The 14690-nt window shown below is 38.8% G+C and overlaps 1 protein-coding gene across 4 annotated transcripts in view; it reads right to left on the reverse strand.

Annotated features, from left to right (window-relative positions):
* LOC128685812 (S-formylglutathione hydrolase) overlaps window positions 1-14690 on the reverse strand; it is a 69556-nt gene that overhangs the window by 5923 nt on the left and 48943 nt on the right. For all 4 annotated transcript variants that reach the window (XM_070087774.1, XM_053772488.2, XM_053772487.2 and 1 more), the window contains exons 2-5: window positions 11187-11264; window positions 6082-6140; window positions 3082-3210; window positions 2721-2910 (exon numbers count right to left, since the gene is read on the reverse strand). In XM_070087774.1, the coding sequence (XP_069943875.1) occupies window positions 2721-2910; window positions 3082-3210; window positions 6082-6140; window positions 11187-11257 (449 nt within the window). In that variant the 5' untranslated portion in view covers window positions 11258-11264. The remainder of the gene's footprint in view (window positions 1-2720; window positions 2911-3081; window positions 3211-6081; window positions 6141-11186; window positions 11265-14690) is intronic.

Below are 14690 nucleotides of genomic sequence, written 5' to 3' on the forward strand. Positions count from 1 at the left end.
GGTTAAATTTTTTATGAGGTATCGAGCGAATAGTTTTAAACAAGCAGTGCACTTCATCTGGCTTTTTTTTTTTGGGGTTATCCCAGGTAATTTACACATGTTACCATGTATAATAATTGTAATCACCTAAATTTGTGTTACATGTGTAACATAATTAATTATGTATAAGTAGTAGGTTGGTATAAATTACTAAATTTAAAAAGAGAAACTTTTGTTTTTCTTTTTGGGCCACCCTGCCTTGGTGGGATACGGCCGGTTTGTTGAAAGAAGAAGAATGTATACCTGTACCTAAATAAACTTACACACAGAATGCATAATGTCATCATGGTCTTAAGTAGGTCAAACATATTACAAGTGTCCTCCTGGTGGATGTTCAAATATTTTAAAGTTTGTGAGACCTCAATAGCTAGAACATGAATTTCTTAACCTTTTGGCTGTTTTGGTTGGTCGTATATATATGTCTTACGAGCCAATGTGCTTGACGTATACATACTCAAAAATTCTAGCGGCTTCAAATCAAGCAAGAGAAAACTGGTAGGCCCACATGTGAGAGAATGGGTCTCTGTGTGGTCAGTGTGCACCATATAAAAAAATCCTGCAGCAGACAGTGCATAATGAGAAAAAAAAAAACTGACTGTTTTTGGATTACAACGCCGACTTTGTGGTGTATTTTCGTATAGTATTTATGGTTGTATTCTCGTTTTCCTGGTCTCATTTGATAGAATGGAAAACACAGAAATAGAGGTGATTTTGATTGGTTTTACTATGAAAAAGACCTTGAACTGGAGCTCAAAGTAGGGGGAAATGTTTGATTTTTGCCGATGTTCAAGAGTAAACAAATGATGTCATTGTCCAATAAATATCCAACTAGCCATTCTAATATGCAGTCATTAATGGGTTGACATTATTTATACAATTAGTACAATATTGCAGTAGTCTGCATAACAGTAAATCTTCTATTTTTTGTTTGAATAAAAATTCAAAATAGACAGCAAGAGTAATATTAGAGGAGCCTGGAGACTTGACTGATGAACAAAGAAAATGTTATTTTACAGCTAGGAATGCCTGCATTGTTCATTCTGGACCCTATTTTGAAATTAGCATATTTTTTAATTTTCGTAAAATCAGCCAAATTGCAAATTTCTGACCATGTTATAGGGTAGTTGAAACTGGTAAATGGGCAGGATTTTTTTTATACTGTGCACACTGACCACACAGACTCATTCTCTCACATGTGGGCCTACCAGCTTTCTCCCGCTTGATTTGAAGCCGCTAGAATTTTTGAGCATATATATATGTCAAACATATTGGCTCGTAAGACGTATATATACGACCGAAACAGTCAAAGGGTTAAAGGGAAAGTACTAAACCCTTAAGAGTCATACAGAACTTGGGAAATAAGAGGAAACAAAGTTCAACTGGCAGTGGCTTGGAATAAGAGATTCTTTACCAGCATTCATAGAGATATTGTACAAAGTAAAATTCAGCATCTGTGCTCTTCAGAAAAGTACAAATTTATGGAACTATTCTAAATTCAATGCTTATTTTTTATATTTAGGAGATTTATAAATACTTTAAACAGAGCATGAGTGAGCCATGGGGAAAAAAGGATGAAAATTGCCCTTACAAGCGTATACAGATGCAATTTTGTATAAAGAGGAACTTAGTATAATCATTATGAGCATGTACATAACACAGCAGATAGCATAGAGAAAGGTTCTCATGTACAAGGCAAATGTAATACAAAATATGTTTTTTTTTTTTTTTAACAAGTCGGCCGTCTCCCACCGGGGCAGGGTGACCTAAAAAAGAAAGAAAATCCCCAAAAAGAAAATACTTTCATCATCATTAAACACTTTCACCTCACTCACACATAATCACTGTTTTTGCAGAGGTGCTCAAAACACAACAGCTTAGAAGCATATACTACCTATAAAGTTACACAACATATCCCTCCAAACTGCTAATATCCCGAACCCCTCCTTTAGAGTGCAGGCATTGTACTTCCTATTTCCAGGACTCAAGTCCGGCTATATAAAAATAACCGGTTTCCCTGAATCCCTTCACTAAATATTACCCTGGTTTGTACTTCATATAATTTTGAATCATTCTGGCTTAAACTGCAATCTGAAGAATGTTACATTTTATCACAAAAGTACAGCATAAATAAAAAAGCAGCAGGTAAAAAAAGATTATTCCCAACCAGATTGATTGTTTTTGCATCCAATTTTTAGTATATAAAATGGTATTTGGGACCTGACGAGCTGTTGGAGTGTGAGCAGGGTAATATTTAGTGAAGGGATTCAGGGAAACCGGTTATTTTTATATAGCCGGACTTGAGTCCTGGAAATAGGAAGTACAATGCCTGCACTCTAAAGGAGGGGTTCAGGATATTGGCAGTTTGGAGGGATATGTTATGTATCTTTATACGCACATGTATATGCTTTTAAACTGTTGTACTCTAAGCACCTCTGCAAAAATAGTGATTATGTGTGAGTGAGGTGAAAGTGTTGAATGATGATGAAAGTAAGTATTTTCTTTTTGGGAGTTTTCTTTCTTTTTGGGTCACCCTGCCTCGGTGGGAGATGGCCGACTTGTTAAAAAAAAAAAAAAAAAAAAAATAAAACTCTTATCCTACTTAGCAATGAGCTTATCTGCAATTCATGTCTGATATAAAAGTTAAATAGTAAAGTCACTGATCTACTAAAAGGAATCTTTACCTGTGTCCCATTATGCTAGCTTTGTCACTTTCTATCTTGAAGTTAGCAGCAATAACATCAGGGAGTTCTTTGGTGATATAGGAATACATGCGATAGTTCTTTTTCCATTTCTCCTCGGTGGCATCAATGTAGAAGCCAGCACCAGTACCAAAGTCCCAGCTCTCCTCTTCTCCTTCAATGTTACATCCCCCTTTAAAATATATAAATTTTTATAAGTACACATTCAATAAAGTAGCTCTCGAGGAAAAAAAGAAAAAAAGACAGATGAAGATAAAATGTTATTTTTCAACACTGCCACAGACAATACAATGAAACTGATACGAGAAAGATAGAGGCTTTGGAGGAAACCTGAACAACTTACTAGGGCTTGTATCAGGAGCCACCACCAAAAAACCATACTTGGCAGCATGCTGCTGAGACCCAGCTTTGGTGATAAAGTTTTGTTCACTGCAAGTCAGCCCAGACAACCAATATACCACTGGTACTGGTCCTATGAAAAAAGAGGCAACGTAAGAAAACAATGACTACTCTGACAACAAGAATCAAAATAAATATTAATTCAGGTGGCTCAAGCCAGTATCAGACAGCATTGTATAACTCCATGATACACTTCTCCACTTGAATATAGTTCATAAATGCAATCTAATTACATACATCATACAGTTTATACAAAGTTTTTACAAAGCAGAAGTGTTATAAGAAGAGCAGAGTATATGGAGAGTAAAAGAAAGGTGAAGAGAGTGGTGAGAGAGTGCAAAAGGAGAGCAGATGAAAGAATGGGAGAGGCACTGTCAAGAAATTTTAATGAAAATAAGAAAAAATTTTGGAGCGAGTTAAACAAGTTAAGAAAGCCTAGGGAAAGTATGGATTTGTCAGTTAAAAACAGAGTAGGGGAGTTAGTAGATGGGGAGAGGGAGGTATTAGGTAGATGGCGAGAATATTTTGAGGAACTTTTAAATGTTAAGGAAGAAAGGGAGGCGGTAATTTCATGCACTGGCCAGGGAGGTATACCATCTTTTAGGAGTGAAGAAGAGCAGACTGTAAGTGTGGTGGAGGTACGTGAGGCATTACGTAGAATGAAAGGGGGTAAAGCAGCTGGAACTGATGGGATCATGACAGAAATGTTAAAAGCAGGGGGGGATATAGTGTTGGAGTGGTTGGTACTTTTCTTTAATAAATGTATGAAAGAGGGGAAGGTACCTAGGGATTGGCGGAGAGCATGTATAGTCCCTTTATATAAAGGGAAAGGGGACAAAAGAGATTGTAAAAATTATAGAGGAATAAGTTTACTGAGTATACCAGGAAAAGTATACGGTAGGGTTATAATTGAAAGAATTAGAAGTAAGACAGAATGTAGAATTGCGGATGAACAAGGAGGTTTCAGAGTGGGTAGGGGATGTGTAGATCAAGTGTTTACATTGAAGCATATATGTGAACAGTATTTAGATAAAGGTAGGGAAGTTTTTATTGCATTTATGGATTTAGAAAAGGCATATGATAGAGTGGATAGAGGAGCAATGTGGCAGATGTTGCAAGTATATGGAATAGGTGGTAAGTTACTAAATGCTGTAAAGAGCTTTTATGAGGATAGTGAGGCTCAGGTTAGGGTGTGTAGAAGAGAGGGAGAATACTTCCCGGTAAAAGTAGGTCTTAGACAGGGATGTGTAATGTCACCATGGTTGTTTAATATATTTATAGATGGGGTTGTAAAAGAAGTAAATGCTAGGGTGTTCGGGAGAGGGGTGGGATTAAATTATGGGGAATCAAATTCAAAATAGGAATTGACACAGTTACTTTTTGCTGATGATACTGTGCTTATGGGAGATTCTAAAGAAAAATTGCAAAGGTTAGTGGATGAGTTTGAGAATGTGTGTAAAGGTAGAAAGTTGAAAGTGAACATAGAAAAGAGTAAAGTGATGAGGGTATCAAATGATTTAGATAAAGAAAAATTGGATATCAAATTGGGGAGGAGGAGTATGGAAGCAGTGAATGTTTTCAGATACTTGGGAGTTGACGTGTCGGCGGATGGATTTATGAAGGATGAGGTTAATCATAGAATTGATGAGGGAAAAAAGGTGAGTGGTGCGTTGAGGTATATGTGGAGTCAAAAAAACGTTATCTATGGAGGCAAAGAAGGGAATGTATGAAAGTATAGTAGTACCAACACTCTTATATGGATGTGAAGCTTGGGTGGTAAATGCAGCAGCGAGGAGACGGTTGGAGGCAGTGGAGATGTCCTGTCTAAGGGCAATGTGTGGGGTAAATATTATGCAGAAAATTCGGAGTGTGGAAATTAGGAGAAGGTGTGGAGTTAATAAAAGCATTAGTCAGAGGGCAGAAGAGGGGTTGTTGAGGTGGTTTGGTCATTTAGAGAGAATGGATCAAAGTAGAATGACATGGAAAGCATATAAATCTATAGGGGAAGGAAAGAGGGGTAGGGGTCGTCCTCGAAAGGGTTGGAAAGAGGGGGTAAAGGAGGTTTTGTGGATGAGGGGCTTGGACTTCCAGCAAGCGTGCATGAGCGTGTTAGATAGGAGTGAATGGAGAAGAATGATACTTGGGACCTGACGATCTGTTGGAGTGTGAGCAGGGTAATATTTAGTGAAGGGATTCAGGGAAACCGGTTATTTTCATATAGTCGGACTTGAGTCCTGGAAATGGGAAGTACAATGCCTGCACTTTAAAGGAGGGGTTTGGGATATTGGCAGTTTGGAGGGATATGTTGTGTATCTCTATACGTATATGCTTTTGAACTGTTATATTCTGAGCACCTCTGCAAAAGCAGTGATAATGTGTGAGTGTGGTGAAAGTGTTGAATGATGATGAAAGTATTTTCTTTTTGGGGATTTTCTTTCTTTTTTTTTGGGTCACCCTGCCTCGGTGGGAGACGACCGACTTGTTGAAAAAAAAAAAAAAAAAAAATACAGTTTATAGCTATTCTTGGTGAGAAATGATCAAGCTATAATAGTGACACCCCCTAGATTTTACAGTAACACAAGAACAACTCTCAATTAGTCTCTCTTATTATAAATAACAAAATAAGGCACAATACCTTGACTGGAACGATACACAAATAACCCGCACATAAAAGAGAGAAGCTTACGACGACGTTTCGGGTTATTTGTGTATCTCTCTTATTATGTCTGGATGAATCAGATATCATCTGCTACTGATAAAAGTAGATTTCCTATGTTATGCAATACTTTCATCTCTCAAGTAACAATAGAAATATGTAATTCACATTAATGCTTATAATCTGCAAAACTTAAAATTTATTATGAAATAAAAACAATAAATATTTACTAAGTAACCTAAGTTGAAAAAAATTATAAAAGCAAATTAATGCAGCAATTCTTCACACCTGATTCTGCTTGTGGGGGAATGAACACTCCAAACTTCATGCAACATCCAAGCTCCTTGCTGAAAAAAAAAAAAAAAAAAGTCTTCAATCACAGTTCATGATCTTTATTGTTAACCATTTTATCTCTAATACTGAGATTTCAAAAAAAACATTAAACCTTGCTCATAGACATTACTAATTTTTCAACGCACTGGCCGTATCTCACTATCATTCACACTATCACTGTCTTTCCAGAGGCACACACACATGACAATTTACATGTCAATCTAAACAGTAATTATACCGAACCTCCTTTATAGTGCAGGCATTGTAATTCTCAAGTCTGGCTAACCGGTTTCCCTGAACCCCTTTACAAAATATTACTAAATTAAGGTTTCAAAAATCATACAGATTAAAAAACATTCCATGTAAAAAGTGTTTACCATTTCCGAATCAAGATTTCTATACAGTATATATCTCCATGGGGAAGTGGAACAGAATTCTTCCTCTGTAAGCGATGCATGTCGTAACAGGTGACTAAAATGCTGGGAGCAAGGGGCTACAACCCCTTCTGTATAAATTACTAAATTTAAAGAGAAACTTTCATTTTTTTTTTTTAGGTCACCCTGCCTCGATGGGATATGGGCTGTTTGATAAAAAAAAATAATATACATTAAAATAAATAAATAAATATATAAATATATATATAAATATAAATATATAGTAGATTGGTAGACAGCAACCACCCAGGGAGGCACTACCGTCCTGCCAAGTGAGTGTAAAATGAAAGCCTGTAATTGTTTTACATGATGGTAGGATTGCTGGTGTCTTTTGTCTGTCTCATAAATATGCAAGATTACAGGCATGTCTTGCTACTTCTACTTACACTTAGGTCACACTACACATACATGTACACGTTTATTTATACACATTCATCTGAGTTTTCTTGATTTTATCTTAATAGTTCTTGGTCTTATTACTTTTCCTTTTATATCCATGGGGAAGTGGAATAAGAATCTTTCCTCCGTAAGCCATGCGTGTTGTAAAAGTCAACTAAAATGCCGGGAACAATGGGCTAGTAACCCCTTTTCCTGTAAAGATTACTAAAAAGAATAAGAAGAAGAAAATTGTCAAAGTGGGAAGTCTGAATGTGCGTGGATGTTGTGCAAATGATAAGAAAGAGATGATTGTGGATGTTATGAATGAGAAGAAACTGGATGCCCTGGCTTTAAGTGAAACAAAGCTGAAGGGGGTGGGAGAGTTTCAATGGAGAGGAATAAATGGGATTAGGTCAGGGGTTTCAAATAGAGTTAGAGCTAAAGGAGTAGCAATAATGTTGAAGGATAAGCTGTGGCAGGAAAAGAGGGACTACAAATGTATTAATTCAAGGATTATATGGAGTAAAATAAAGATTGGATGTGAAAAGTGGGTTACAGTAAGCGTGTATGCACCTGGAGAAGAGAGAAGTGTAGAGGAGAGAGAGAGATTTTGGGAAATGTTGAGTGAATGCGTGGGGAGTTTTGAATCAAGTGTGAGAGTAATGGTGGTTGGGGATTTCAATGCTAAAGTGGGTAAAAATGTTATGGAGGGAGTAGTAGGTAAATTTGGGGTGCCAGGGGTAAATGTAAATGGGGAGCCTTTAATTGAGCTATGTGTAGAAAGAAATTTGGTAATAAGTAATGCATATTTTATGAAAAAGAGGATAAATAAATATACAAGGTATGATGTAGCACGTAATGAAAGTAGTCTGTTAGATTATGTATTGGTGGATAAAAGGTTGATGGGTAGGCTCCAGGATGTACATGTTTATAGAGGGGCAACTGATATATCGGATCATTATTTAGTTGTAGCTACAGTTAGAGTAAGAGGTAGATGGGAAAAGAGGAAGGTGGCAACAACAAGTAAGAGGGAGGTGAAAGTGTATAAACTAAGGGAGGAGGAAGTTCGGGTGAGATATAAGCGACTATTGGCAGAAAGGTGGGCTAGTGCAAAGATGAGTAGTGGGGGGGTGGGGGGTTGAAGAGGGTTGGAATAGTTTTAAAAATGCAGTATTAGAATGTGGGGCAGAAGCTTGTGGTTATAGGAGGGTGGGGGCAGGAGGAAAGAGGAGTGATTGGTGGAATGATGAAGTAAAGGGTGTGATAAAAGAGAAAAAGGTAGCTTATGAGAGGCTTTTACAAAGCAGAAGTGTTATAAGAAGAGCAGAGTATATGGTGAGTAAAAGAAAGGTGAAGAGAGTGGTGAGAGAGTGCAAAAGGAGAGCAGATGAAAGAGTGGGAGAGGCACTGTCAAGAAATTCTAATGAAAATAAGAAAATTTTTTGGAGTTAAACAAGTTAAGAAAGCCTAGGAAAGTATCTATTTGTCAGTTAAAAACAGAGTAGAGGAGTTAGTAGATGGGGAGAGGGAGGTATTAGGTAGATGGCGAGAATATTTTGAGGAACTTTTAAATGTTGAGGACGAAAGGGAGGCAGCAATTTCGTGCACTGGCCAGGGAGGTATACCATCTTCTACGAGTGAAGAACAGTAGAATGTAAGTGTGGTGGAGGTACGTGAGGCATTACGTAGAATGAAAGGGGGTAAAGCAGCTGGAACTGATGGGATCATGACAGAAATGTTAAAAGCAGGGGGGGATATAGTGTTGGAGTGGTTGGTACTTTTGTTTAATAAATGTATGAAAGAGGGGAAGGTACCTAGGGATTGGCAGAGAGCATGTATAATCCCTTTATATAAAGGGAAAGGGGACAAAAGAGATTGTAAAAATTATAGAGGAATAAGTTTACTGAGTATACCAGGAAAAGTATACGGTAGGGTTATAATTGAAAGAATTAGAGGTAAGACAGAATGTAGGATTGCGGATGAGCAGGAAGGCTTCAGAGTGGGTAGATGTGTAGATCAAGTGTTTACATTGACGCATATATGTGAACAGTATTTAGTTAAAGGTAGGGAAGTTTTTATTGCATTTATGGATTTAGAAAAGGCATATGATAGAGTGGATAGAGGAGCAATGTGGCAGATGTTGCAAGTATATGGAATAGGTGGTAAGTTACTAAATGCTGTTAAGAGTTTTTATGAGGATAGTGAGGCTCAGGTTAGGGTGTGTAGAAGAGAGGGAGAATACTTCCTGGTAAAAGTAGGTCTTAGACAGGGATGTGTAATGTCACCATGGTTGTTTAATATATTTATAGATGGGGTTGTAAAAGAAGTAAATGCTAGGGTGTTCGGGAGAGGGGTGGGATTAAATTATGGGGAATCAAATTCAAAATGGAAATTGACAGTTACTTTTTGCTGATGATACTGTGCTTATGAGAGATTCTAAAGAAAAATTGCAAAGGTTAGTGGATGAGTTTGGGAATGTGTGTAAAGGTAGAAAGTTGAAAGTGAACATAGAAAAGAGTAAGGTGATGAGGGTACCAAATGATTTAGATAAAGAAAAATTGGATATCAAATTGGGGAGGAGGAGTATGGAAGAAGTGAATGTTTTCAGATACTTGGGAGTTGACGTGTCGGTGGATGGATTTATGAAGGATGAGGTTAATCATAGAATTGATGAGGGAAAAAAGGTGAGTGGTGCGTTGAGATATATGTGGAGTCAAAAAATGTTATCTATGGAGGCAAAGAAGGGAATGTATGAAAGTATAGTAGTACCAACACTCTTATATGGGTGTGAAGCTTGGGTGGTAAATGCAGCAGCGAGGAGACGGTTGGAGGCAGTGGAGATGTCCTGTCTAAGGGCAATGTGTGGTGTAAATATTATGCAGAAAATTCGGAGTGTGGAAATTAGGAAAAGGTGTGGAGTTAATAAAAGTATTAGTCAGAGGGCAGAAGAGGGGTTGTTGAGGTGGTTTGGTCATTTAGAGAGAATGGATCAAAGTAGAATGACATGGAAAGCATATAAATCTATAGGGGAAGGAAGGCGGGGTAGGGGTTGTTTTCGAAAGAGTTGGAGAGAGGGGGTAAAGGAGGTTTTGTGGGCGAGGGGCTTGGACTTCCAGGAAGCGTGTGTGAGAGTGTTAGATAGGAGTGAATGGAGACGAATGGTACTTGGGACCTGACGATCTGTTGGAGTGTGAGCAGGGTAATATTTAGTGAAGGGATTCAGGGAAACAGGTTATTTTCATATAGTCGGACTTGAGTCCTGGAAATGGGAAGTACAATGCCTGCACTTTAAAGGAGGGGTTTGGGACATTGGCAGTTTGGAGGGATATGTTGTGTATCTTTATACGTACATGTATATGCCTCTAAACTGTTGTATTCTGAGCACCTCTGTAAAAACAGTGATAATGTGCGAGTGTGGTGAAAGTCTTGAATGATGATGAAAGTATTTTATTTTTGGGGGATTTTCTTTCTTTTTTGGGTCACCCTGCCTCGGTGGGAGACGGCCGACTTGTTGAGAAAAAAAAAAAAATTATATATATGTATATATATATAGTATATACTCCTCATATTTTTGCTTTTTCCTCCTATCAGCAGGCAAAGGCATCTTTTGTGCTTACAGATGTGATTATTCTAAGAATGATGTTCTGGTGCCCTACCATTAGACCACTGTAATACTTTTATTATATGTCTTTTTCTATTTTATTTAATTTATTACTAATCAACAAGTTAAATTACATGACTATAGAAAACTGTGCTACACATTAAATATCACTAGCAAGTAGGTAGGGTGGCAAAGGAAAGAACAAAAACAAGACGTTGAAGCTGATGCTGGGAGTGTGATAGAAAAAGATTATTAACAACCAATGAAGGAGAATTTGGATCAAGGACTGTTGGCAATAGCTTCCACTACCTTCTTGCCTCCTGCCCCACAGCTGGTCTTGTATATCACTAGTAAATTTCCTTTCACATTAACCCTTAAACTATCCAAACATAGATCTACGTTCACGTGCGTAGCGCTCCGACCTTCATTTACCCCATTTGAAAGCATGTAAAAAAAAAGTAGATCTACGCTCGGAGACCCACGCACATGAACGTAGATCTAGGGTTGGACAGTTTAAGGGTTAATAGTATAATTTTTTTGTACTGATTGGAAGTAGCTTTGAACATGCAGAAGTGATGTCAAGCTACTTTAATAATCATGGTGAGGACCTGGTATCCATATAGTGCTTATGCGGAATTCACACTAACCTATCATGGGAGAAAACTTTCTGCCATCCTCCAAAAACCTTAATGGAACTTTCTTCTTTGATGGATGCCATAATGACTCTGAAAAATAATAATAATAATAATAAAAAAAAGGCTTTATAACCAGAAACTCGTTAGAAATTTTGAATATGGTTGGGATCATACAGCACCTGGGAAATAGGAATCAGTCAGTTTCTATTACAGGAAGAGGAGGATAGATCCAGTGCCTAGGATCAAAAGCCCCTTATCAGCATTGAGAAGACCATGAAGAGTATAAAAGTAAAACTTTTCCAGATAGATAAGATCTCTTATGTATGGCATATACCAGTGATTTATGCATTTGCATTGGAGACCTTTATTATAAACCTGCAGGATATTACAACTTACATGTATAAAAAGTCTTACAGTATGTACTGAAAATAGATTTACGAGTGGTTAATCTCTCAAATATCGTGTGGATAGGAAGCTTGATTCTTGTTCATAATCCCCCTAATTTGCCTACTGAATTTCTCCAAGTGCATTGTGGACTGTACTTAAGACACCTGCTGTCCCTGTTCACCTATTAGTAAAATAGGTACCTGGGTGTTAGTGGACTGGTGTGGAGTTACATCCTGGGGATAAAATTGACCTAATTTTCCCCGTTATGCTCTGCAAAACAAGGGGGCTTTCTATATAGTAGTGGCCTGGTGGCAAAAGTTCTCGCTTCATACGGTGAGGGTCCAGGTTTGATTCCCGGTGAAGGGGTGGAAACATCAGACGTGTTTCCTTACATCGGTTGTCTATGTTCACCCAGCAGTAAAATGGGTACCTGGGTGTTAGTCGACTGGTGTGGGTTGCATCCTGGGACAAAACTGACCTAATTTGCCTGAAATGCTCTGCACAACAAGCGACTTTCTATATAGTAGTACATATGTCATTGATGTCAGCTAGGCCTGTACACCTTGTACCTGCACTTGTAGTAAATAAAGATATTATTGTTAGTATTATTACTGATGTCAGCTAGGCCTGTATATCTTATACATGTACAGTACTTGTAGAAATAAGGATTATTATTAGTACAGTGGAATCTTGACTTACGAGTGTCCCAACATACGAGTTTTTTGAGACACAAGCCGTCCCTGGGTTGATTTTTTGCTCCAAGTTATGAGCCAACATTTTAATTACAATCCAGCTCCCCCTGCTTCCCAATCAACACAAAACCTGGACATCTCACTTGTTTATCTATGATTTCATGCTTTAATTCCATGGAAATCATCCTCTTTTTCTTCTCAGCACTGTCCTTTACACTTACTTTCTTAAGACCCATGCTTAGAAAAATGAAATTTGGCCAAATGACTGTCAAAAATATAAGCAAAGCATGAGAGAACTGCTCCCACAGTGAGGTAAACAGTGCACTGAGTTGGCGGCATTCGTTATAATAATAATAATAATAATAATAATAATTATTATTATTAATTTAGGTAACTAGAGCACAGATCCAATTCCCTAGATCAAGAGCCCCTCACCAGCATCAAGGTTCCTTATTATTATTATAATCAAAAAGAAGCGCTAAGCCACAAGGGCTATACAGCGCTGCAGGGTAGGGAAGGAAGCAAGGGAATTGGATGGCAGGAGGGAGGGGGGATGATCAGCAGGTTACAGAAAACAGCGGGGCAGGGGATAGTACGGGGGTAGAGGGTAGCAAGAGATACAAGTAGAAAGGGCTGAAAGTATCAGAATTTGTGAAGTAAGTCAGTCGTTGTCAAAAAGTCAATAAGAGAGTCCGGATGAAAGGTGGGTCCATCAGCGAGAAGGGAAGGTAAAGAGAGAGCAGCGGGGCGAAGACGACAACAGAGGTAAATTCTGCGTGCTCGTTGATAAAGTGGGCAGTCCAACAGAATGTGGCTGACTGATAATGGAGCTTGGCAATTCTCACAGAGAGGAGCAAGACGCCTCTCCATGAGATATCCATGAGTAAGACGAGTATGGCCAATGCGAAGACGGGAGAGAGTAGTCTCCCAACCTCGACACTGGTGATAAGAAGACGGCCAGTAACCTATACTCGGTTTAATAGACTGAAGTTTGTTGCCGAGCATAGTAGACCAACGCTGTTGCCAACGGGTGTGAAGGTGGGAAGATATTACAGCAAAATAGTCCGTACATGGAATACCTCTGTAAGAAACTGGTAGGTCATGTACTGCTGACCGCGCAGCAGTGTCTGCCTGTTCATTGCCCTGTACGTCAACATGACCAGGGACCCAACAAAAAACAATATCTTTATGCTTAGTAAAGATGCGGCGTAGCCAAAGTTGGATACGGAGGACTAAGGGGTGAGGTGTATCAAATTTTTGTATAGCCTGTAAAGCACTAAGGGAGTCTGAGACAACCACAAATGATGACACAGGCATAGATGCAATACGGATAAGTGCTGTAAGGATGGCATATAATTCAGCAGTAAAAATACTAGAGTGATGACCAAATATTTGATGGAAGACTAGAGGCCAAATCATTAATAGCAAGGAGAAAAAGTGTTGTGCTCAGAACACATCCCTGGGGGACACCTTCAGCTTGGACAAAGTCCGGGGAGAGCACATTATTAACCCGAACACGGAAATGCCTGTCAGTTAAAAAGTTCTTAAGGAAGGATGGTAGATTGCCTCGAAGGCCTAAGGAGTGGGCTTGGGCTAAAATATTATACCTCCAAGTTGTGTCATATGCCTTCTCAAGGTCAAAAAATATGGCAATAACTGAGTGGTTATTCGCAAAGGCATTACGAACATACGTATCCAAGCGCAGTAAGGGGTCTATGGTAGAACGTCCCTTACGAAAGCCATATTGACGAGTGGAGAGACTGTTGTGTGTCTCTAAATACCACACTAAACGTCTATTTACTAGACGTTCCATTACTTTGCAAACTGCACTGGTAAGAGCAATGGGACGATAGTGGGAGGTTTCATGTCCCGTAGTGCCTGGTTTGCGGAAAGGGAGAACAATGGCGGATTTCCACAGCTGTGGAAGAACTCCTTGTGACCAAATAAGATTGTAAAGGTGTAATAGGACTGCAAGGGCTGACTGATGTAAATGTTGTAGCATACGAATATGAATGTCGTCGGGCCCAGCTGCCGATGATCGACAAGCTGAGAGTGTTGCCTCCAGTTCTTGAAGTGTAAAAGGCACATTATACTGTTCTTCTCTGAGAGAAGAAAAGTCCAAGGGTGCTAACTCTCTGGCAGACTTTGAGGAAAGAAATGAGGGGCATAGATGGAGTCCCTGAGAAATACGGACCAGATGATTGCCAATTTCATTGGCAACATCTAGTGGGTTTGCTATATCAACACCGGCAACCCGCAGAACAGGAGCCGGGTCAGGAGAATATTTACCACTCAGTTTTCGTACTTTTTTCCAGACTGCACTCATAGAGGAAGCAGAGGTGATGGTGGAGACATAATCTCGCCAGCAAGTGCGTTTAGCGTCACGGATGACACGGCGAGCGATCGCACGCTTCTGTTTAAAATCAAGGAGTCGCTC

Source organism: Cherax quadricarinatus, chromosome 23, assembly GCF_038502225.1.
Source record: "Cherax quadricarinatus isolate ZL_2023a chromosome 23, ASM3850222v1, whole genome shotgun sequence".
NCBI lineage: Eukaryota > Metazoa > Arthropoda > Malacostraca > Decapoda > Parastacidae > Cherax > Cherax quadricarinatus.